Source organism: Sciurus carolinensis, chromosome 2 (assembly GCF_902686445.1).
Source record: "Sciurus carolinensis chromosome 2, mSciCar1.2, whole genome shotgun sequence".
Lineage (NCBI taxonomy): Eukaryota > Metazoa > Chordata > Mammalia > Rodentia > Sciuridae > Sciurus > Sciurus carolinensis.
This window is the reverse complement of record NC_062214.1, coordinates 138,094,619-138,120,933: the sequence shown is the minus strand read 5'-3', so window position 1 is coordinate 138,120,933 and position 26,315 is coordinate 138,094,619. Positions and strand designations below refer to the sequence as shown.

Sequence of the window (26,315 nt, the reverse complement as noted above, 5' to 3'; positions counted from 1 at the left end):
TGTGCTTGGTCTATTTGGGTCAGGATTAATCAACCAGTTTAACTATAGTATGGATTGGGTGTAGGAGTGTAGCACTTGAGGCTAGAAAGACAAGTTGAAAGTGTGTCATGTGAAGAAAACTGAAGGAGTGCTTTGTCATTATTTTCCATACATCAGGGAAATACTGAAGATCTTTGAGTAGAAAGATAACAGAAGCAAATATTTTAACAAAAAGAAAACCCTGGTGTTCCTGTGAAAAATATACCATAGAGGGCAGGAGGGAAGCAAGACCTAGTGAAGCCAGAGAGGTGAGGTGACTGGGAGGGAACAGAAAAGGAGGCATCTGAGAGACTGAATTTCCTTGAGGATGGTTAGTGACCCCATAATGAAGATATCAGAGCTGAGTGGACCTTCCTAGGCTCACCCTGTCCCAGCTGGAACGATGTTGTAAAGCAAACTGTGAGGTCAGAGGAAGAGAATGACCAGGGATTCAGAAGCCAGGTGGTGATGAATACTCTCAGCCATTCCAAGAGAACTTGTTCCCCCTGGAATGACCACAAAGGAGAAAGTAACCATGCACTTTGTCTGCATGGAACACCAAAATCACTGGCTCCCAGAAATGGAGTCTGGCAACTTTTAAAACCACTTTCAGATGCTTTTCCAAGAGATTCTGATCTGAGAAGCTATGCTGGGTCAAGGTAAGACCCAGGCATCTGTATATGTGAAGCTGCCAGGTAATTCTGATGTGTAGCTGCATTTGGAAACTACTGTGGGACATCACCATTATAGTGAAGAATGTACAGAAAATGCAGGTTTGACACTTACTTTGACCAGTGAACACTGCTGGCTTGGAGACCTTAGATTTTTGGTCTTCAATAGTGCCTCAAGCAGTGACCTTCACTGGGTGACTTAATTTACCCTCCATTCCCATTCCTGGTCCTTGGCAAATACATCAGGAGATGGGATAGGCTGAATGCTTGACGAAGTCCTCTGAACTTCCCAGAGGGACAATATTCATATGATCATCATTTTCAATCTTCTGCATAATAGAAAGAACTTTGCTGTCTCACAGGGACATCATAAGTGCATCTTTTTATGGGATACTCTCCACCTAGAAAACAGGCTACATCATAAAACTATTTTCTGCTAGGCTTGTACAACATTCATAGCACATTTCCCCTCTTATCACTCTTATTTCTCAGAAACATTACACAGTACCCAGGTGAGGTAGGTGTTAAAAACTTCCCTTTATACATAGGCTCTGCGGGATTCAGTGACTCATCCAAAATGAGACAATTTGAGCTGGTGCTGAATTTGCCGTCCTCCAGAGCTCCGGTTCTGCTTCTGTGCCATAATAGAGAAGGGCAACATAAAGGCATTTTTCTCTCCTTGTAAAAGAGAAAAAATGGGGGGAGGGAGAATTATTTAAACACACCTCACTCTTACTGCAATCACTGCATTGTTTTTCCTGTAGAAACACCCTGTTGGTTTTTAAATCCCTTTAAACCTCCCCGGCACCTGTATGGCCCAGATCCAAGAATTATTACTGAATCCCTTGCTTTTTATATTCAGCCTCATAGGAGTTTCTGTGATGGTAACTGGCTGCTGGTTCAGTTGAGAATTTCAGAGCCTCCAGGAGTTTTCTTCTTCCATTGAAGCTAGAAGCCTACAGTGCTCAGACCTGAATTGATTTCCCTTTTCCCTCTCTCTTTCTTTCTTTCACAGGGTATCCTTCCCTTGCTTAGTTCTGCTATATAAATAGTGTCATGGCACAACCTGTATTGTTCCTCTGTGATCATGCCTCTGAAATATTCACCAAAAGAGAGGGTGGGGGAAGGATAAGGGGGGAGTCAGAGTCAGCAGCTGATGATATGTGACATGATTTCTCTTCACAGCAAGAACTGAGGCTGCAAACATAATGAGAACTTCCCAACAAATTCATTATAACAAAGCACAATGTGAGCTCACTGGGCACAAAAATAGGCAGAAGGAAAGTGACTCCCACATAAGACCTAATTAAATACTTTGATGTCAGAGAGCAGAACAGGGAGGGGTGGAAAATCAAATCAGACCAAAGCAAAGAACCTAAATTCAAATGGAAAAAGGAAATATTTCTCTCTCTCCTTCCCCGCCCTCCCAACTCTCCTTTTCTTCTTTTGCCATGAAGAAGAATAAGATTCAGGAACAATGGGTTATAAATTCTTCAGCCAATTAGTCCAGGGACTTACTACTGTTTATAATGCACAGAATGTCACAGGCTGTTTTGCAGCCGCCCCAAGTTGGTTTGTTAATAACAGGAAGCTAGCACTTCTCAGTACAGTGGATCAGCTACACGTGAAAATAAATGCAAAAAACCTGGAGGGGAATAGCAGCAGACTGAGAGTAGCCTTGATTTAATTTAACATTTGGGGGTCCACACACAAATGAGCATTTTAGTAGGCTTCATGGTGGAAGTTGCTGTCATTTGTAAAATATTCTGGCCAATTAGCTAATAGTGTGCTTGGATTTCTCCTGTTTTGATACAGTAATACTAAGTACATTGTGAAGCCCAATTATACAAATCATCCCCATATGCCATACCAGTCTTTCTTTATGAACTGTGTTTATAAATCCTGTGTGAGGAAATGTGTACTTCAGCAATTTAGACCATGTGTAAAAACATAGCCAATGGGATTGTCAAGAAAACAAGTTCCAGCCTAGGAAATCCTAATGCGTTCCGCTGGAGTAACAGGAGGGTGCCGGGGAGTGCAGTGCTCTGCTTAAATACATATTGCATTATAGTGTTTAACTGATGTAGGGGCTTCCACTTCCCTTTGTTATTTTATTCTTCTTTTCTTTTAGGATCCAAACTTGGAGTTTTTGAGAAAATTTGGGATTGGTCTTCTCTCGGGGACAATAGCCTCAGTCATTAACATCCCTTTTGATGTTGCCAAGAGTAGGATTCAAGGGCCTCAGCCAGTTCCTGGAGAGATCAAGTACAGAACCTGTTTTAAAACAATGACAACAGTCTATCGGGAAGAAGGGTAACACATTCTTACTTTAATAAATGTGCAAGGCCCAAGTATTGTTAAAACCATATTATAATTCTATTTTGGTGGGAATCAGTAAGCCTCCTGAATTGGATGTGTGTTGAAGGAGCTCTGTGGAATATGTGACAAACTTCACAAAGCCACACAATAACAAGATGCTGGCAAAATGTTCTTACACCATCCATATCAGACCATGAGATGAACTTCTTACTTGTCGGTTTGCATAATGTGCTATTGCATGTTACATGTCTTATTAGTATATGGGCAGAATAATAATTGTCTTCTGACTAAATCTAATAAAAATGTCACTTAATTATATTCTCCTTGGAGGATTAAATATGAGAATTCTGTAAAATTAGATTTTTTTGTATTTAAAATATGCCTTTTTTCTGATTTTTAAAAAATTTTACTGTCTCTTCATCCCTCCTCACCAATTACTGATTTTCAAGTAAACAAGTGATACTTTATTATTTTGCTCTAAACTGCATCATATTTCCTAATGTAAAGACTGAGTTTGTGGTCTTTTAATTCGATTACCAAAGTCATCTCAGCCATATACACAGCTGCCTTGAAAGCAAGACCTGTCTTGAAAGCAAAAACCATTTTGCTGATGAAAGTCATGTTTCTGATTGGACAAAACCAGTATAGCCTGGGTAAAGAAGAATTGATTAACTCTTTCCCCTCATCCAAATTGCAGCAGGGGAATGCTAAGCCAGATACTGTCAGATTTGGGGTGGTTTAATTTCAAATAGTTTCTTTTTAAATGCTGGGCCAACATCTCAATAAAGCTCAGGTTCAACTCCACTTATTTTTGGAATAGGAATTTTGCTTTTTCCCTTCTGGTTATAGGATTTTGGCTTTGTACAAAGGACTGCTTCCCAAAATTATGAGACTTGGACCAGGTAATGATGCTTTTATTATTTATATTCTCCCTTCTTCTAGTGTCTCTTCTTTTGTTATTTGTGTCTATCAGCAACACAGTAAAAGTTTACCACACTGTGAAAGGGGAAACCTTGAGGATATAAAGTTGTCTAAGAGTAGTCAAGATACTGATGTCATCCATCAGAAATGTTCTACCTTTGTTTAGAAAGTATTATTTATGGGCCTGCTGGAAGCTGATGGGAGCCAAAGCCCAACTTAAGTCAATAGGAAAGGATCCATAGCCAGTTGGATTCAAGTGAGCACCAAAATGCATCTTGGCTTCTGGCTGAAGTGGTCATTGAGTGACCAGCCAGATAAAGCTCTTCCTGTGCTCCCAGTTCATTCTTGCTCCTGCCTCCACTTTATTTCAAAAGGAGAAAAGAAGGACTCACCTCCAAGAACAGCAAGAGTCACTTCTATTCACGGTCACCTCTGGGGAGTGGTGGTGACATTCGTGCTGGGCACTCACTTTTCCTGGCCTCTGTCAGCTTGACAGTGACAACTGCTGGCTCAGGGCCTTACCTGAGTATGCCAGCCCACAAAGAGCTGACTGCCATCCCCATAGGAAAAGTCAGCTGTCTCTATGTAGATAGATTTAAAAAATCACTGTGGCAGACTCAACTGCCTGGGCAAATGGTCTTGGATTCTAAGCAACCTTGTGAATAAGTACAGAAGTATGCTCTAGACCAAAAGTATGCTTTTATTTATTTATTTTTAAAATTCTAACCAGGCCATGTACCCCTACTTAGACTTCCTGGTAATCTTCTCTAGAACTTGCTTTTCTCTTCTCTCTCCTTTTGTCATTACTCCCTTTTAATACTACCATCCTCCTCCCATGCTGCACTCACACACATGCACATTTACCTTTAGGTCTTAACCCAATAAACTAGCAATTCTCCCAACCTAAGATAAAGAATAGCCATCTGTAAAGTAAAGAAAACACTTTTATGTATTCTATCTATCCCAACTTTTGTAGATATTAAGCATGTTTTGCATTTGAGATTGAGACCTGCCTTATGTGAATCATTGGCCTATGTGTGAAAAGTAACCCACTAATGAAAAATGTTGGGAATTTTGTGCATCTCTGCAAGTGTTTTTCCTTTACCACACAGTAAAAACCTCTTAGTAGACTTGATATTAGAGAAAAATCACAGGACCACCCCTGAACCAGCTTTCTCAGAAAAGGATGAGCCTAAAAAGGGTAATGACCAGGGAGAGTTTAGCCAAAATGGTAATTGACTGGAACCTTAATACAAAACTCTCAAATAATCTGCTCCCAAGTTTTGTTAGAGGCTTGCAAATGTTTGGTTGGGTTTTAAATGCTTTTGCATAAGGGATCCTGAGTTGTTCATGTTAAACCCCATGAAAAGGGTTGTCATTAACTTACTGTCCAATTTAAACAAAATTGTAAGTAACTTCAAGGACCTGGCCTCCATTTCATTTCAAATGTGCAAGTTCCTTCTTTAAAGGGAAGAAGGTAGAAAGTAAAGTAAGACTTTCAAGTTAAGGTCAACCAAAATTAAAAAAAAAAAAAAGGAGATAGCAGAAAAGAAAGATGAACTTGGAATTTTCAGTCTTCAGTCAGCAGAAGCATCCCATTTTGTTTCTATAACCTTAAAGGCTCTATGTGCCTAATAATCAGGTATCTCCCACAAAAGAATCTTTAAGTCTGTCATTTAAATTCCAGATCTCCTCACTAGGCTAAAAACTAACCCAATTCTGCATGTTCTTACCTTACATTGTGAACATTTGATAAGAGTAAACACAATAATCACACACATTAACAGCTCTCTGTGGTTCATCTTCTTTTGTTTGCTGAGTTCCAAGAGGGTGACAACAGCTATAAGGGGTCTAATAGAGTAACTTTGTGGGTTAAAAATTAAAATTACAGGCACATAATTATCTTTGGTATATGATTACACAAATATGTGCTGCATGTAGATAAAAAAAAAGAAGCATATGGAAGTGTACACAAATAACTAAGATCCAAATCAAGTTTCATTTCTTTCTGTCAGGATTCGGTCTTCTCTCGAGGAAGCTGAGTCTTCTCTAAGTTGTGCTCAGGATATTTGTCCCTGTTTTGACCTTGTAATATTTTTCACACTATTAGACATGAAAGGATTATCCTAAAGTAGAGGATACATACTATTTCTGCATCAGATAGGACATAAAATCATTCACATGCCATTGCTTCTCTCAGTGTCCAGCTGTTGAACTTGCTTTCCTGAATCGAATTCTTGTTGCTTTGTTGCATAGAAAACCTCTTTTCTGTCTTTTCATACAACTCTTTTCTTCCAAGACAAATGGTGGTCTCATACCATCCAACTCCACTACCAAATCTTCAAGTTCAAATCTCTATACATCTTACGTAGATAAATGAAATGATGGTTAGCTTCCAACCTCCTTTTTTTTTTTTTACAAGTTTTACAAATACAGATTTTAAAAACATTCAGCAGATACTTTTTCACATTACAATCCAGTTTGAAAGCCACATGAAATAAACAGACTCATCCATCAAACACCATCTTAGATGTTCCCTAAGACAATGCCAATTATAGACTGAAAAAGATAAATTCCTTTGCCTACATATGAAAAAGCAGAAGATTTCTGTTCACAGGAAAGCTGCATGCTCTTACATGACTAAATATGTCTCTATTTATTTACTTTTAAAAATTAAAAGTGCCTGAAAAAGAATCTGATGAGAAATGATGAAAGTTGCAGAAACTCATGAGGAAAAAATGTATTTGGATACTCAAGATGGTCTTGATTTTACTCTGAGAATTTTCCGTAATAGTTTTGTATCTATGTATTGGAGTTCCAGAACTGATGGTTCCAAACAGCCCTTGCCTGATGGGCTGCCTGGGACTTCATGAATTCAGAAACCCCAGGGGAACGGTGCTGTTTCACAGAATTTGTGACAAACCAACACAGTTCTTTTCTTTTCTAGGTGGTGCAGTGATGCTGCTGGTTTATGAATACACCTATTCATGGCTGCAGGAGAACTGGTGACTGCCTCCCAAGCATTTTCCCCTTGAGATAATGGGTATTTGCTCTGCAACTCCATGAAGAGGAAAGACTATGGATCAGCTAAGCTAGGCATACAATTATGAAGGGGGAAACGGCTTATTCAAGAACAAAGCCTATTTTGATTCTTTAGAAATTATCTTTAGACAACTTGAAATGATAGTTTGGGCAATAGACATAAAGCTGTGAAGAAAATAATATGAAACCATGAGATATATAAGTTGCATATTAAAATAGCACAGGAAGCAGATATGTTTTATAACAGCCAAATGAGCTTTTTCACTTATGTTCCTCTTATACTACTTTGCAATGAAAATTCATTGTAATATTGTTTTTTTCTAGGAGGGCTAGAAATGCTTCAATCCTTGAAAATACATTTTTCTGTGGCTATTCATTCTAAGAAAAACTGGGTGAAAAAAAAGTTAAACCAGAATTTAAAGTTTTTATAAGTAATTTACTTTTTCTACCAATAATATTTAAAAACAAGGGGGAGAATGTTTTCAAAATGCACTAAAATGACCTTTCAAGAATGTTTAATTTCATGAATGTTGTTAAAATGTAAATCTGTTCTCTAGTAATGATATACACCTCAGTTTGATTTTCCTAAATCTGCTTTGTATTTTACAGATATGTTTAAGCAGATATTTTCAAATCATGCTCTCTGAAGTCTTTTACTACTAATAGAATACACGAAATTAAACTACTTTGAAGATAAGTTTTGTTGCTGAAATATTTTATTGCTAACCACAAATTGGAAGCACTCCTTGGGCCCATTGGTGCTGTCTGTAATTGTATCCAAATACCTCATACAGAACTCCCACCTATGTTATTCTTAAGAATGTAGAACAGGATGCTGTGGCATACACCTGTAATCCCAGTGACTCGGAAGATTGAGGCAGGAGGATCCCAAGTTTGTGGTTTGCCTCAGCAACTAAGGGAGTCCCTGTCTCAAGATAAAAATCAAAAAGAACTGGGGATGTAGCTCAGTGGTCAAGCAACCCTGGGTTCAATACGAAGTACTGGGGGAAGGGAAAAAAAAAAACATAGAGACTGGGTGTATGACTCAGTGATAGAGGACTTGCTTAGCATGTACCCACGTACCAGACCCTAGATTCTATCCCCAGCACAGGAAAAAAATAAGTGTAGAGTAAAACCTCATTTCCAGGTTGTTAGTTCTAAGTGACAGTTTCAGCTGTGACATCTACTGTCTACAATACTAAAATATGTATGAAAGAAAAAATACTTCAAAATAGAAGTACATTCTTAGCATTTCCAAGCATTCTTGTACAAACATGCACCATGCACTCTAAAAAATAGCTCTTTGGTCTTGATATAACCAAAGTTGATTTTGTATCTGCATCCTGAAATGATGCTACTTCAGTAGCAAGTCAACAAAAATATCTGAATGTTGTAGAAGAAACCTGTTCTAAACTACTACTATAGGATATTTCTACTATGGAACTCTCCTACCAAAGTGTTCTAAAAATAAAAAGTAAAGATAACATAATAATTATTAGTTTTTATTAATTTAGAGCATTTGAAGTATAAAAATAAAAGGCTTTTTAACATACTGTATATACATAAACAGCCTTCTGTTATACATCCTTTCCAACGTGTTTATTTTATTTATATTTCAGTCCAATATTCAATAAGTGTGTCATTAAAAACAGAAAACCAAGAGAAACAAGAATGTGCCTATGTTGCACAACTGCATTCTATCCTTGCAGGTAATAGTCTTGCATCCTGTGAGAGAGTACTACATGTACATAGGCCATGAAATTGAATGTTTAACCCTACCATGTGAATGAAATGGAAAAGGATTTCTGAAGAGTGCATTTGCAAATTAAAAACAACCCTTCACCCTCTAAAAAACAGATAAATTGACCAATAACAATAGTGTTTAAAAATCAGACAGTCCCAACCCTATATCCCATTTCATTTTCTGTCTCATAGTTTTTAAAGTGGCTTCAAATCATAATTTGCTTTGAATAGCAAATTGTATTTGGACTTTCTGTTGTCTTTTTCAAATTTCTCCAATGGAATTTACTGTTGCCAAAAAAAAAAACAAAAAAAAAAACAAAAAGACCAAGGAAGATAAATGAAAACTTTGATATCAGCAATATTAGATTTTTAAAAATAAAGGACCCAGAAAAATCATAATAACAATAACAAAAGATTTCCTAATTTAAATCAAGAAAATAACATTTAGTTTTTTTCCATATGACATTTGGTATTTTTTAAAGACCCTTTTTTTTAGCCACCTGAAAACATTTCATAAAGAATAATTCTGCATTTTTGGTCAGTTTTTCTGGACATCAGGTAAAGCCGTGTATGGTATGGTTTTAAAGTCTCCACCAAAATATTAGATTGGATTTTTGTTCCATTCAGTTTATAGTCTATTTTCTCACCAGACTAGGAACTCCAGATGTCAATTGGAGTTTTACAAGATCAAAGGAAGACTATGGCCCTGAGAGTTCATCTGCTCTTTCTGCTTATTCTTCTCCTGAAGTGGTAATCCTCTGTTTGTAGTACTGAACTTCAGTTGCTTTAGAAATAAATGCAGTCAAAGCTCTCTATAAGTTATCTGCTGCTTGCAAAAAAGCAGTTCCTAGAACATTACTTATATGTCAGAAATCTGCTGTTTACAACCTAGTGATTTGCAAAACTAATTGATCTAGCCATCTGAGTTTTAAATGAAGCCATGAAACCTATGTGGCAGAACTGGATTGCCATGTTGGCTGTGCACAGCACAGATATGAAGAAATCAAAATCACTCAATGAATGCATCTTTAACATCCATATCTAGTGAGGTGCCCTTTTAGTTATTGCACAGAATTAATACCAAAAAAGCCCATAATATATTAATTTTCCAATAGATGAATTGTACCAATGTTCTAAAAATGTATTTTAAGGCCTATATTGCCAAGCAGGAAGAATTTCCTAAACAGAAGGTATAAGAACTGTAGGATTTTACCAAAGAAAATCAATTATTTTAAAATACAACACATAATCACATGCTCACACACACAAATATCCCACAGCTCTATTATTAACATTAAAGTGAAAAATAAATTGGTCTAGTAAGATTTATCAGTTAATCTGCATCCTGTAATTCCAGAAATGAATAAAGGGAATTCATTAAAATTAAATAGCATTTGTATTTCTAATACCACCACCAATTTACGTACACGTGAAACATGTTCTGTACAACAATGTAAACTTCACAGCAAGCCATTGTTACATTCATTAGAGCAGAATTTTTCATTTTCTTTAAGTTACAACATAATTTTGGGCTGCGATTGCTGAACACACAGGTAAGCCAACAATAACAGTACAATTTAGTTTCACAGTGGTTTTCTTAGCATAAAGTTCATTTTAAGTGTCTTTGCAAAACATTTCACATTAAACTTGTTTCTGAGTGACTTCCTTTAGAGCCTTCTTATTCAGATATTTTCCACCCTCTTGTCTTTATATGCTTGGCATGTGTGTTGTTTGACTAGAATATAAAATGGGAGACTAGCTTGTTTTATCTGTTTTTTGAGTCCTCTGCTGTAGAAAAAAAATGTCCTTCATGATGCTGAAGCCTTCACTGCACACACAAAATTTGGGGGCAAGTCCAGGTCCAGGAGCCCGAGAAGCCCACCACCAAACAGAGACAAAGATGTTGCCAGAAAGTCACCTTTGCAAAAAAGAAAGAAAAAAAATAGAGAGGAGGTGGGGTTGGGGAGAGGGGGATATCCTATGGAATGAAGACACAAATGCACCATCCAGAGTCCATATTTACAAACTAATAGAAAATATAAACATTACTGTATTTGGAACCAAGTCAAAACACCAGGAGCTAAATTCAGAAATTGCTTGGGTCCTACATATTTTTCAACAAAATAGATTATCTCTTAAAAATAAACAAAGGATCACTCAAACAAGTCAATTATTGATTGGTTTCCTAATGGTAAATTAAGGCTTACTTGGTCACCTTATTTGATTAGAGGGTGTAGCATAACTTTTTTTTTCTACATGTGTTTTCCTTTATTGATTTTGCAAAATCTCAACAATTGCACGTTTCAAAAGTTCAGGTTGATTTAGAATAAATATACATGTGTGGTTTTACCAAAGACTAGTTTAAAAGTTCCTTAAGCCCTTTGAGGGGTGTAGATTTCTTCACTACGTTAAAACAGTGTGTGGGCAACACAAATGTCTCATTCAATTCTTAACATTGCTTTTGTTTTTAAATCCTAAAGTCATGTCAGGTTTTCTGCAAAAGAGGTTATGGCAAGAAATATTTAAGTGTCATCAGCACAAAGGATGCGAGTCTATAAAGCCAGCTCTCCAGGCAGAGGGCAGGAAGGTTGGGATGTGAAACCTGGGAAGAGGGGGAGGATGTGCTGAGAAAGGGAGACCCGAGAGCAGCTGCTGGAGACTGATTTCCCATCAGAGTGCAGAAGCGGTGACAGAATGACTACCTTCTCTGGCTGCCTGCATTCCCTTGAAGGCCAGCGATGCGGGAATGTCACAGTTGTGGGGGGACAGTGGGGTGCCACCCGCATGTTGCCACCCATGTCCAGCAACATAACCAGAAGGAGCAGCGCTGTAGGTCATGTAAGGTGACACCTGGGCTGGGGTGGGGTAAGGAGCCATGCTGGATGCTGACACAAAACTGCTCACAGCTGGGAGACCATTTGGTGCCTAAAAGAAAAAGAGGAGATGAAAAATAATCACATTTCTGTAGTCCACATTTCACAGGTTCTTAGAAGCAAAATACAAAGCCTGAGCAAGCTAACAATATTATGACTATTTTCTGAGTCCTTGTTTTCTTTTTTTTAGATCTGATCTGAATTATGTTTTAAAGGCATTCAAAGTTTTGCTACTTAAACAAATGTGGCTGAAAAGCAAGATATTATTCTTTCTACAAAGTTTTGAGGAAGCTACAACCAGAAAGTTCACAGTATTTGCTTTTGCGATTTGGAAATGAAGGAAGGAGAGGCAGGGCAAGGAAAGAATTAATAGTGATTAAATACTCTTAGAATTTGTTGAGCTGTCCACACTGCCTTTGTTAACTCTCCCACTGCTTGGGTTTTGTTTGGCTTTTTTGTTGAGGCATTTGTGATGGGCCTGGTTGGTATAGCTCTCATTTTCAGTAAAGAAGGGCACAGAGTATGGACGGTCACATTAGAAATACAAAATGAGCAAGACACTAAATAAAATAAGGGCCATATTTTAAGACATCATGTTGAGAATGCTGGTTGGACAAAGGACAAGTAAAATCACACATTTTGTCTTACAAGAGTTTTGAGTTTGTTTTTTAAAATGAAGATTGGGATATTTTTTCAATAATTTTATCAGAAAGGAAATTGTCTATCTGAATACAAATTAACTGCATATGCATGGCTTTAAAATTGGAAATTTTGCTGGAAAAGTTTTTGTGCTTTATAGTATGAGTTTTTAAAACCCAGATGGATAAATCTCTTGAAATTTAGATCTTTGTTTGCAAAAAAAAAAAAAGAAAAAATCTTTGTTTTCAAACAAAACGCAACAGCCCTGGCAGGCGAGCCTGCCTAGAAACCAGCGTTCTCTTGGCACCCAATAAATTATTGTTGGTATCGTTACTATTAACAACACCAAAAACACCCTGATTTCTAATCCTGCTTCTGGCATGTACACTCAGCACTCTTCTTCAAGTGGCTTATTTTTTTCTCCTCTATTTCTACATACACTATTTAGAGATAAATAATAAATCCTGTTTCCTGAGTGACATGAATGGGATGACACATTAACATATTTCCTAGTGAAAACATAAGAGAATTATATGAGAATTTTACTAGAAAACTCAATTTAATTCTTACAGTTAAGTAAATCAGACATATCTTAGATATTTTATTCAATTCAATTACAATGCAGAAAACACAGAAATTGTTTTCTTCATCTTTTCCTTTTTTTTTTTTTGGCACTGGGGTTTGAACCAAAGGCATTGCACATGCTAAGCATGAGCTCTACCATTTGGCTTCAACACTTGCCCTGGAAATTGTTTTATAATTTAGTTGACTGTTATTTTCATTTCCACTCCTATGAGAATAAAATGGTAGAATCTCAAAAAGTATGTTTGCAATGAAAGTGTGTGTGTGAGTGTGTGTGTGTGTGTGTGTGTGTGTGTTAGAATATATATGTTGATGTAGTTTAGCATTCCTCATGAATTTCTGACAAAATAAAAAATTAGATTAACCTTGTGGCTTTGGTTTGTAAGAACATACACCTTGGTATTCTTCTCTTTGTCAATGTTTGTTCTTTGAAAAATTGAGAAGAATGGAAGTTAAAGTTTCTTGAATATCTACTATGTCTTAGACACCAAGAAATATCCAACATATTTTACAGAATTATGAGGTGTGGTAAGCCATCTTTATTTAGCAGAATCAGACTAGGTTGAGCCATGGTGACACAGAGGCCTGGCTTCTAGGAACTGCCCAGAAGTATGTGGCACTGGGTCAGAGTGGTTCCCTGTCTCCTTCTGGAATTTTCCCCCTAAGAGGATGGCTCCCCTAACTCCATCCTATCCTGTCCATCACAGAAGAAGCTCCTCCCCGTCCTTGCCTCCTTTTACCTGCATATTATGGGGCCACTCGATTGTTGTAAAGAGGCCAGAGTTGGTATGACCAGACCTGTCACACACCCTCTTATAAAAAGAGTATTGGCTCTTGTGTGTTTATTGAGTAGATAAGTTTTTGGGTAATAGATAGCAAAACCACCAACATCCTCCTCCAGCAATTAACCCTTTCCTCCTCCACGCTGGATGTGTCAGAGAGGACCCAGACAATGAGGATTAATGAATTGTAAACTGTTGGGTTTATCACAATCACAAGATAACATATTGTGAATATGATACAATGTCCAATGGAAATTAAAGTATATTTTATGAGATCCCAAGAAAGATGCTATGTTTAAAACAAAAACAATAAAAACAAACAAAAAAACACAGCATCAACAAAGAAATGATTGTATATCACCATTGGAAAAAAATAAAATCTTATCCTCTTTTTACATATGTGAATGTAGATGGAAGGATTTATCCATTTACTCCAGGCCAATTAGCTAGTTCATGGCCATGTATTAAAAGAATTTATTATCACTGTCTGATGCAGGGTCTTCTGTAGTATATCGTGCTGGCTTTTTCCTGGATAAGTAGAAGATAGATGCAATTAATTTCAAACTAGACCCTCTTTTGAGATAACATTTAGTAAAAGATTCTTTTTCCTTCTAGAACCCTCTAGAATTCTCATTGTTAGATTTTCATTTTTTCCTCCTTTAAAGAAAAATTCTTTTTTCTCCATTTTGAGAATGACTAATTACATCTCAAATGACTAATTTTATCTCATGTTAAGGTTCTCAGAAAATGAATATCAAGAGAGCTATCAAATTGCAAAGAAAAAATCTAGCATTGCATAGAGATTATAGTTTTGATCACTTTTATTCAAGATTTCCACAATGATCTAAAAGAAATTTAAGGTTAGAATGGGATCATTCCAATACAGTTATGGAAAGATGTTCACATTGATACTTGACTACCTACCAGAAACAATTAGTTTTTAAAACTATTGATGCCAGTGTGCACCCAGAAAAGTCAAAAAAGAATGCTCAGACCTGGGAATACAAGTCAGTGGTAGAAAACATGCTTAGCATATACAAGGCACTGGATTCCATCCCCAATACAGAAAAAGAAAAGAATGTTAAAATTAATACAAAATAATAAAAATCTTTACTCAACATTTTACAAATACAAATTGTTAAAAGATTTAATATACATAAAAATAATGTTCTAGCTAGCAGAAAATATCTGTTGTTCTAATTTACATCACAGTTAAATTTTTCCTACTCATTATTTTTTCTTTGTATTTTTTAATCTATCATCCAAAATTTTTAGTTCTCTGAAATTCTTACTTTGTCACCTTCCCTTTTTTCTCCTTATACCCATGTCCTTGGAACTATTGCTCTTCAACTTATGGACCCACTTCTTTTTGCCCAGAGACACTGACCCTGGAATATAAACCATGCTGAATTTGACTTTCATCTTAGATAATGCTCCTGGAACTTAGGGAAAGCAAAACATCAGATTTAGGCCTTATCTTCACATACCTTATTTACTCACTCCATGACTATATTCATTTATAAAGCATTAAAAAAAACTACTATTTTATGCCTATTTCTCATACTTAACATATCAAACTTCCTTTATGCTATTATTTGTACTAGTATTGAACATTTCAAAGTTATCTAAAATCTACAGTCTTTATTTTGTGTCACTTTATTGATGGAATCCCCTCTGAATTACAGAAAGAGTAGAAAGAGAAGCTCAGAGAGAGGTGATTTCTTCTTGAATAAAGTTAGAGTATTTGCTTTAAAAAAATCTTTAACTTTAGTATAAAAGCAGTAGTATAACAATAATAACCTCAGTTTTTCAGGTTTAGATAATGACTTAGGTTGGGGGAGTAACTTTTCATTTTACTTTTGAAGTTCAGATTTAGAAATTTAGGGAAAAAATGAGTAAGCAAAAGAGAACAAAGTGACTTTAAAATGTACCTGCCTCCTACCACCTTCACTATTCATTCATTCTAATGATTCAATAAACACATCAATTTTCTCACTATTAATTTTGAAACATGACATTAGTAAAAGATATAAATCTGTACTGGGTAAAGTAATTGTTATTTATGAAGCGATCACTGAATGAGTGAAATTTTCTACCGCAAAGGAAAGCAACTACAGGTAGCATTGATGTTTGTTTATTCTTTCCAGTAAAAGAGTACATGACTTAAACTCCCCAAATCTGTTTAATGTTTTCATTGAAGGGCATATAATTAATCTGAAAAGCTAGCTAGCTGAGTAGACTACCAAATGTACACCATAAATATCATGGGAGCAAACATGCTAAATTACACTATTTAATTGGATTGTAAATATGATTTATAAATCAACCAACATATGGAATCCCTAGGGAAGAGTAAACAAATGTTCCAAATGGAACCTCAGCAATGGGCATGTAATGGAAATCTCGTTTTTTAAAATGACTTTACCTAAATATTTAATAAATAAGACATCAACCCCTTTTTCATGCAGATCTTATGTGGAAACCTTGAGATTTCTTTGCTCTGAAGGACTATGCAACAGCCCTCTCTATAGCAAACAATCTTCTGCCTTATTTTGAAAATGAGATTTACTAATACAAAGACAAATGGACCAAAATGCATACCCTGGAAAAAATAAGTTATTTTATTTGTGGAGTATTTTTAGGAAAAGACAACTTTCATCCCATGAACATAAGGAAAACAGTCTAAAACAATATGAATATGTTGAAAAGTTGTGTCAGCAGAGGGCTAGATAGAAAGTGTTCAAAGACAGAAACTTGGGCTGGGGATATAACTCAGTTGGTAGAGTGCCTGCTTCATATGCCTAGGCCCTGGGTTCAATCCCCCAACACCACAGAAAAAAAATAGTATCTCAAAGACAGGGACTTGACTTAATTGTCTTGTATCCCCATAAAATAGGACATATCATAGACATTTCCTAAACTTAAGTTACTACTGGCTTGTGAAAGCAAAAGATGTAATATTTTAATGACAAAACAAAAAGCTACCTACCCTTTGTCACAGAGCTGGCATTATATTTTAAACAAAATGAAAAAGGCTGTTGAAAAAGTAAACAAAATTTCTAAACTAGATATTTCATTATTGTATTTATTATTATTCCATTTATTCCTCTCCTTCCTCCAAAAAAAAATTGAAATGCAGTAGTATCCAAACACTTGTGACCATGGGGGAATCTATTATATAACTAGCAATTAGAGCTTATAGTTTATTTTTCAAATTTGGTTTAATTGTCTGCTCAACATATTCTCTCTTGAAGAAAATATAAATAACAGTGCCAGATCCTCTACCCCAATCTATCATCTACTTATCAGCTCTACCTGGTCCTCTCCTTCTCATAAAATGTGTTTATCTTGGCTTTATGTTAAAGTATATTTAGCCACAAATGAAGTTGTACTTCACCTAGAATTTCAATCTTGATATCATAATCAAGAAAAATTTCATATCTGAAAATAAACTAGATTCTTTTTTTGTTGAAATCATTTTCCTGACTATTGTTCTTCCATTCTTAATTCATTATGTAATGACCTACTAAAACAAATCTGATAAAATGAAATGACGGTTATAAATATGGTTTTCACATTCACCTGCAAGGATCTTAATTATGTTTAGTTATCACACTGCTGATCTAAATGTCTCTAGGTAATGCGAAGCTGCTACACAGTACTTAAAAACTATTTCCAACTTTATTTCTAATTTTTCTGAAATGTTATTAAAATTGATGTAGTCTTAAATGTTTTATTTTTAAAAAATTTCATTTTGTTTTTTGTTGACACATAATAATTATATATATTGGTGGGGTGCAGTGATGATATTTTGGTACATGTATACACTGCATAATAATCAAATCATGGTTTTTTAGCACATTCACTGCCTCAAGCATTTATCATTTCCTGTGGTAAGCACATTGAGAACACTCTTCTAGTTATTTTAAATAAGCTTAAAATTTCTTAATTACCCTTTCCGGTTATTTTATGTGACATGTTTTACTGGTATATAATTATTAATTTAAAAAATACTATTCGAAAGTTAGCCAGGTCAAAGAATGTCTTTCATAATATATAATATAATGAATTTCAAACACTATTGATATTTGCCTAAGATTTCATTCTGAATAAAGTTATAAATTGTTTAAAAAAGTTAATTTTATTTTATATGAAGGAAATTTAGTGTAACTTCATTTCTATCTTTACGAGAACTATATGTTCCCAAGGACAGCTAGTTCTTAAAATAATGTGCTAGAAAATTACATTCAGGATTCTGAATACTATCTTCAATTCAAAGACAGTGTACAAGTGAATGCTTTGTGAGCATTTCAGATCATGTCTTTGAATTCAACTGTTTTCACAACATACTTAATTCTGAACCTCTAGAAATTCAAGTATTTTAGACTATTCTCTATTTCTGATATCTCAATTTGTAATTAGTACTATATCAAAGTTAGAGTTAACATATGCAATCCCAAAATGAAGATACCAAAAACTTGTAAATCTTCCATTCAAATTACTTTAGAGTACCAGATAAGGAATATTTTTTTTCAGAGAAAGTATATGCATTTGTAGAAAAGAATCACATAGTTACTTATAAACTGTTTGAATAAAACAAGGCATTAATTTGCTAAATTCCATATAAAAGGAGAGATGTATTCCAACCCCTGTTTGTCTATTGAATGTTCCTTTGCCATTTGATTACATTCAGTATCAGTTTTATGCTTTCAACAGAACAGAATCAGTCATCAGGAATCAGGAAACATTGTTGCCATTCAGAATTACATGAGATTAAAATTTGTAGCTCAATATTAAATGTAGATGGAAAAGCTAAAATAAGTAAATATTCTATCTTCAGAGATACTCAATAAAATCTTCTGAATAATAATATGTCAATTATGGTGTGGTGTTAATGTGTAAGACAAATTTTAATATTCTAAATAATACATACATATATAGCTGTACAGTTCTAATAACTGTCCTCTTCCTATCTTTCCATTTAATTTGAAAATAAAAACTTTAGATTACAGTAATCAATAGGATCCAGAATTAGTTGCTAGTTCAGCCCTTTGGTAATTTCACAGGTGTCTTCTGAGAAAATATGCTCTAAGCCCTGATTCTGAATTCTTGATTTCCTCTTTTATACACTAAAATGAAACTGGTATAACATAATATTGCATTATTTAACACAACCATATATATTCTGAAATTATTTGGGGCAAAATTTTTCAGCTTTTGTCAAAAACTTTTTTGAGTTTTGATAGTTATATATACAGAGGAGGAAATGCTGCCTGAGTTCACATTTTGGTTGGAATATAATAACATTTTGAAAGATAATTTCTAAAATAAAGCTGCCTTCTGAATACTAGTAAGAGAAATGCACACACATGTATGCTACACACTTTGCATTTTTATGATCAAATGTTAATATATCATTTTACCCTCAATTGAAGGTAAAGTCCAAAACTGATCAAAAATTGATACAACATAAGCTTATATGCCTATTTAGCCTATATTTAGTATTAAGTACTATTTTAATAATCATAATAGACTAGCAACTGATTTACATTATGCTTAGAAACTTTTCACCTTCTCAAATTCTGCATCATTTGAATTATCTACCTGCATGACAAAGCAGAAGACAAGCATTTTGCAATTAAGAACTTATCAAATATTAGTTTGATTAAAATCATTTTTATTCTGTAAAAAATAAAATAAAGTTTGTTCTCTTAAATATTTAGAGTGACATTTGACCACTGCTTTAAATTACTTGCTTTTTATAAAACTAACAATTTAGTGATTTAAAATTTGTATAAAAGGTAATCTATTTTTAGTGTTCAGAATACACAAAGTGAATTATTTGAAACCATGTTTAAATTTTTTAAATTAGTCGGTTTTGAAATGTATCATAAATTAACCATTTCTTCAATGCTATATACTTAAAGGAGTAAAAATGAAAATAACTATAAACCTTTTGGATTATAAGACTACTTTACACATAAACTGGGTTCATTAACTACACATGAGAATTAGAAACTTTTTTAACTCTATACTCCACAATGTTATTCCACAAAATGATGAACTAATAAAAAGCACTGAGTATCTATTAAATGCTTGCTGCTATACTCAGTGTTTTGTATACACTCTTTTTAGTGTTTGTAACAAGATACCTTGACTTTTTTTTAACTGTGGGCTCTCTAAACAAAGTGTATTATTTTAAATGTTGCTGATTTTTCAAGGTCAGTCTCTACCATATATAACCCTAGGTAATATTTACTGAGTGCTTACTATATGCTATATGGTTGTATTATCTCATTGAATTCTCATAACATCTTTTGAGGTTGAGACTATTATTTCCTGCTTTTAAAGATGAAGAAATGAGGGCTCTAAAAAAATTAAATAATTCCTGCTTAAGAATTGGTGATGACAGATCAGAGTTTCTAACCATTGTACATATTGCTCTTTGATGAATGGTGAAATAAATTGGGGCCACTTTGTAAAAGAAAATGAAAAACTTGCTTATAATATCCCACTGGCATTCTTTGCAGCAGAAAGAGAGTAAGAAAAGAGACTCTCCTGCTATTTTCTGTGTGATATTTATCATGGGGCAACTAATATACATTCTGACTCTGATCGAACGAAATCAGGGAGGATTGAGGAAGTGGAAATGAGCTTTGTTAGAGAAAATAATGACAAGGTCACACACCCCGCCCCCCCCCCCATGAATAAGACTAATAAATCCCACTTAATTTTAAAAGCTGATTTTACCTATAAGAAAGCATTAAACATTGTAAGGCTTCGATATAATCAAACAAAAACCTAAGTATTTTGAGGCTTTGAAATTGGATTTTGGGATTAAGAAATTTGCAAACCTGCGGAGGTCTGCTCAAGGAAATCTTACGCTACCTTGAAGTCCGGGTTTTGAGAGTTTTGAACTCTTGACTATCTTAATGATGAACTTAGACTTTTGGGTTTTCGTCGTGATGATTACTTAGCTTCCCCCATCCCCTGGGCGGAGGAACACGAGTGTTTTAAATTTTCTTTTGGAGAGTAGGGGGGAGGGACGGAGGGAAAGAAAAATTAAATGGTCCAAAGCCAGTCCGTATAATTTGAGGTTTTCTCACTAACCTCCCCTGGGAGATTACGATGTGACCTTTAATCGGGAAATGGTAGCTTTATTACGTTTATCTGGTTACCCCTCTTTCTATTATCGCAAGACAAAACACTTTGGTTTATCTCTGAACCTCCGTAGGGGAGCGGTCGGAGCGCGAGGGCCCGCAGCTGGCGTCCCGCAGGGCCGTGCGACCTCCTCTTGCGCCCCTGGCGCGGAGGCCGCCAGCGCGGGCACTGCTCTGAGAATCCAAGGCTGCGAGGCCCGTCCTTTCGGAAGCTCCTTTGGTTAACACTAGCTCCCTTGCGAATAACGGAAGGGCTTCAGGCCCAAGGTCAAACAGGCCTGAAGTCGTTTCCCAGAGCCGCGCCTTGGGGAGCCGCACGCCCTGGCTAGCGCTCCCGGCCTCTGGCGTGGGGGTCGTGGCCTCAACTCTGCCCTCGGAGGCTCGAGCCTCTGTCCTGCCTCAGTCTACTGGGAATCCGGCTAGTGGCAGCAGCGGGTCGTCAGCCTGGGTTTCTCTCGGTCGAGGCTCAGAAAAGGACCTGGGTGCTCCATCTCCCAACCCCCCCCCCCCCCCCCCCCCCCCGCCACGCGGCCCACCTGGCCAAGCCCTCGCCTCCTCACCTGACCATACTTGACTTCCTGCTCCAAGGCTCCTTTCTCCAGCCCGTTCACCGCGTGCGGAGCGGCAGCAGGGAAGTTGTTGCGGCCCAGGCTGCTCCACTCCTCCACCTTGGGGCTGTGGTAGGGGGAGCTGTCGCTCACTCCTGGGAAGGAGGAGAAGATGTCAGGCTGATGGCCTAGCCCGCTCTCCCCCCTCCTGAGATGTGACCCGAACCTAGCGACCTGAGAACTCCGGGGCAACCATCTCAGAGTGGGGGCGGGAAGAGGTGGCCCTGCGGGTCCCTGTACGCAGCTTCGGCCTCCACCGCTTCCAGCCCAGAACCTAGTGAAGTTTTATTCGCCTAAGGGTAGGCCTCTCAGAGTTGTTCCACCCATGCCTGTATGAAGATAGTTTGGTGTGGTTTTTGTTTTGTTTTGTTTTTTGTTTTTCAACCAGCCCTTGATTTCCCTCCTCCTCTCCTTGGCCCCCAAGGAAAAGAGTGGAAGAAACTTGAGAATTTTCCAAATCTCACAGAATCTCACAGAAAGAACCTGGGAGATTGAATGCCCCTTTCTTTAACCCAGGGTGAACTGGAGGGAGATGGCAAAGATCTAAGACTGTGGCAGGTTAAAAAGGAAGAGAGGAGTGTCCTGACCGGAGGGTGCCTGTATTGGTGCTCAGAAACATCCAGAAAAGTGATCACTGCATTGTGGAGATCTAGTACTTATGTCAACAAATAGGGCAAAAGACCTAGCTGCAAAGTCCTTTGCAAACACATACCTCAATGATGCCCACAATACATATGTAAAATGCACAGATTTCCAACTTGTTTGAGCAAGGGACTACTCTTCTGTGCTCTCTGTACACATTAAATATATGAGGTTATGTGTATACAACTCAAAAAATAAATTCTTTCAACGACACTGTAAATACCACGAGTGCCAGTGGCAGAAATATAGAGTTTTTTTAAGTATAAGAGAAAAATGAAATAAAAATGAAAGTAGAATAAGTGTTAAGAAAAGGAGTAAAGCCATCATTACTCCCTCTTTTCTTGATGGAGATGCAAAGAAAATGATATAGTGTAAGGGATTATCACAATATCTATGGTTGTTCGTATTGAATTATTGGTATTTTTAAGTGATCAAATACAATTTTAAAGGAGATATTTGGTCCACAGGCGATGTCTTTCTCTTTCCTATTTTGGAGCTATGGATTGAAGAGTGAGGTTTGACAAAGGCACCATTACTTAATTTTAAACACTTCCATCCAAAATCGTGTTTTGAAGGGGTGATCATTTTGTAGAAATTATTATTCTGTATTTACAGATTTGTCAGAAACCAGGTTGCTTAGAGCTGATATCCACAATCAACAACAATGAAAACTTGTGCTTCTCCACAATCCAGTACTTTCCTAGTTGACATTTGGTCTGATTGTAGGATCCCTAGAGAAGAAAAGTTTTCTTTTCAACTCCATCAGCCTTTTTCACTATGTCTCCCCCTTCCAAAGAAATAGATTGTATTCCTATTTTTTGCACCAGGAGACTGTTTTGGTCCAGAACTGCCTGAATTCTTTGCCTTTCCAGACAAAAGGCAGTCGGTGGGCACAAGCCTGAAGTTATCTTAAGAAATTGAGATCCCCCTGTGAGCCCCCATTTCTGCTGATCTCACACTTTCCCATGAACAGGGGCTTCCTTTAGATGTCAGTGAGGTCAGTTTATCCTATAAATCAAGGGCAAACTCTCTCCAACTAAAGCCCCAACTAGCTCCAAATAAGACAAAACTGGGCTCTTGTAAATTCATGGTCAGAAAGCAAGAAGATGAGAAATCAGGGCCCTGCTTTAATTACTTAAAAAGGTAATTGTGCCAATGTGGTGGAAACTGCAAAAGGCAGGAAATAATTAAAAAGAACTATTTCCCCCTTTCCTATTTAATTTTTTTCCTCTGCACTTTTTAAACTTTATGCTGAGAAATTAAGAAGGTAGGCTATCTCTGCATTATTTAAATTCTGTGTCGACCGCATTTTGACTTTCTTTTCTCCCTACCAAGAAAGAAGTTAACGCCTTTTTATTTATTTTTTAACAGCGCAGTAAAAGAAAACAAACACAGGTCTCCTGCGGAAGCCAGACTGGGCAGGAGGGCTCCAGGAATCGTTCTGACCACGCAGAAAAGACCTCAGGACTCGGCAAGGTCAGGGGTGAGAAAGGAAAGAAACAGTGGGGTGGCACCGCTGAAACCGTGCAAGAACTAGATACATGTCCACTTGCTTGCCCGGGGAATCGGGGACCCTATAGGAAAGCAGCAGGCTCAGGAGAGAACAGTAGAAAGGAGAGCATGTAATTTAGTCTGCGTCATATGCAGTGGTACTGATGTCTCTATTAATGTAAAGGGGAGGAGGAGAGAAAGGGGAACCCAGAATCAACTACATGCAAGTTACTAGTAGTAACCGGGACCTCCGTTTCCGAGGAAAATGAAGTGAAGCATAAGAATGAAACCAATTAGGTGACATTTGAACTTCCTGCCTGAGCAAATTTGGCCTGATTGCCTGAATCCGAGAAGAATACTACAATTTCCACAACGTATGAGACTGCTAGCAGTCACATCTGATCCCCCCAAATAAGTTGCCTGTAGCGGCATCTGCCGCCGACAACCCCAGATTGGCTCCGGCCTCCGGGGCTGCGCCCCAAGTCGGCGCGGGCAGCACTCACCAAGCGAGCAAACCCGCTGAGGCTGCCGCAGCGCGAGGGGCGGGGGAGGGTGGAAAATGCGAACCATGTGTTGGGGACTGGGGGATGTTATGGGTCTGGTAGTTTGAGATGAGGCTAGAGACTGTGTGTGGCAAGGAAACAAGGGGCATGAATTTCAAGTTAATGAGATCAGGACACCCCCTGGGAAGTCTCCTTACGTTTCCAAAGGAAAAAGCCTCAGGTGGTGGGATAGACACCGGCCCGAGGCCGCGTACTCTGCGATCCCCGCGGGGGTGCGGAGACAGGCTCTGCACATCCTCATGCTAGGTCTCTGAACCCTTACCTTGGTCGGTGATGGAGCGGATGCCCAGGATGTCGGTGACAGAGTGCGAAGAGGGCCAGGTGCGCGGCATGGCCACCGAACCGGGGATGGCGGGCACCCCGGGTGGCGTGGGCACCTTGGCGGTAGCAGCCGTGATAGGACTGGGGTATGAGTAGATGTGGTTGTAGGGAAGCGCAGGTTGCGGCGCAGGCTGGTGCTGCTTGTATGAGTCGTAATGACCCTGTTGGGCCAAGTTGCCGATCTTGTTGCGCAGAATGCGGCTGATGGAACTCACCGAGGGCACGTTGTACTTGTCGCATACGCCGTCAGCCAGCAGGCGATCCCGGATCTCCCAGGCGAAGATGCCGGGGTCCCTCTGCTTGTAGGTCCGGATGTGTTTCACCACGGTGGGGGTGGTGACCCGGGGCTTGCTGCCCCCGATGGCTCCTGGCAAGATCGACCCGGTCTCATTGTAGCGCGCCAGGATCTTGCTGACGCAGCCGTGAGAGACCCGTAGCTGGCGGCTGATGTCACACGGTCGGATGCCCAGTTGGGCCAGTTCCACAATACGAAGCCGGATGGCGTTGGGCAGCGGCCTTCCGTTCACGAACACTCCTCCCAGCTGGTTCACCTCCCCAAAAGCTGGCTCTGCAAAAGGAACACACAGCGCGCGGGGACGCGCACCCGCCGCTTGGGACAGCCGCCTGCCACTCGGACTGTGTGTGTCCGAAGGCAGGAATAACGCACCCGCCCGACTAACAACTTGTGCTGTCCCAAAACCGGACAGTCACCGAACATTGCCGAACGACCCAAAACAATCTCGGGTCAGTTGGACCCCTTTCTCATTCCTGCGTGGGGGCGGCCGCTACAGGCAAGTGGTGAGACACAGGGCCGCTCCGAGTGTTGAAGTTTCCGAAGCAGGCGGGGAAATCCGTCTTGACGCCTGAACGTGCCCCTCCTCGCCTAAAGTTCTTGGGCCGCTCCTCCCCACCACCATCTCGTCACTAGCGCCGCGCCCGAAGACCCGCGCAAAGTCTAGGGGAAGCAGGAAGGTTTTTCTGTTTTGTTTGTGTGTGTGCACGTGTGAAACAAAACTTGGATTGCCTCTGGAGCTGTAGAGCTCGCCAATGCCACAGCTCCTTTCTCTTAAAATCAAAAAATGGCATCAACAGAAACCCAGTAGCCAGCGTTCAGATTGAACTGCTGTGCGCCGCTGACCCTTAGCGTGTTCCTACAACTTGTAGGAACACGAGCAAAGTCAATAAGGAGAGCGTGAGCGCTCAGTGGCGCGCGCCCTCGAGCTCCCTCCCTCCCTCCCTCGCCCGCTCGCTCCCTCCCTCCCTCCCTTCTCGGTTCTGACAGCGTCCCCCGCCGCCACTCACCCATTGCTCCGAACAGTACACCAAACGGGCCCCAGTTCCACACTCCCAGAAAAAAACTTTTCTCAAGGCCTCAGTAGCCCGGCCTGTCGCTGCTCCGGGCTGCCGGTACCTCAGCTTCTCCCCGGGAGGAGGAGGCGAGAGTGCAAAAGGAAGGAGTAAAAGGAAGTCTGTGCCCTGATGAAAGAGGCTTGAGTTCTGCATTTCAATCTAAGCAGCAACGTGGGCTGGGCTGAGCTGGGCCGGGCGGCTCCGTCTATCACTCACTAGGGACACACCTCCAAAGAGGAGGGTCCGAGGGCAAGCTGCGTGGTGATTGGTGTGGTTCGGTGAGTGACAGCACGGTCCGGGAAACTCCTTCCGCTGTCTTTTTCAGGCTGGCTCCGCACCTGGGTGACTAAATAGAATGAAAATGGGTATTTGACATCTTCCCGGGGGCGGCACAAGCAGACAGCAAAGCTAGGCTGCTAAAAATGCTGAATAAGCAAATGAAAGCATTTGGTCTGAATATGAATGACTCGAAGGGATAGGAACCAAGAAGACCTCTTTGGGGGCAACGTTGGACATCTCAGAATTGATTAAGACTCTAGGTGGGATGCGGGCGACACGGTTTACACGGATGGGGAGAGTCTTAGAATAAC

The 26,315-nt window shown here is 38.7% G+C and overlaps 2 protein-coding genes across 8 annotated transcripts in view; one reads left to right on the top strand and one right to left on the bottom strand.

Annotated features, from left to right (window-relative positions):
* Positions 1 to 8,414, top strand: part of Slc25a21 (solute carrier family 25 member 21) — a 474,768-nt gene extending 466,354 nt beyond the window's left edge. For 5 of the 7 annotated variants that reach the window (XM_047540312.1, XM_047540310.1, XM_047540306.1 and 2 more), the window contains 3 exons: positions 2,821 to 3,002; positions 3,858 to 3,910; positions 6,877 to 8,414. In XM_047540312.1, the coding sequence (XP_047396268.1) occupies positions 2,821 to 3,002; positions 3,858 to 3,910; positions 6,877 to 6,938 (297 nt within the window). In that variant the 3' untranslated portion in view covers positions 6,939 to 8,414. The remainder of the gene's footprint in view (positions 1 to 2,820; positions 3,003 to 3,857; positions 3,911 to 6,876) is intronic. The other 2 variants (XM_047540307.1, XM_047540309.1) reach the window with 2 other exon arrangements.
* A 2,970-nt stretch (positions 8,415 to 11,384) lies between these two features.
* Positions 11,385 to 25,878, bottom strand: Pax9 (paired box 9). Its single transcript, XM_047539383.1, is given in 5 exon segments — positions 11,385 to 11,639; positions 21,311 to 21,453; positions 24,317 to 24,960; positions 24,962 to 25,011; positions 25,678 to 25,878. Coding segments are annotated over 5 exon segments (1,293 nt in total).
* Positions 25,879 to 26,315: the final 437 nt, after the last annotated feature.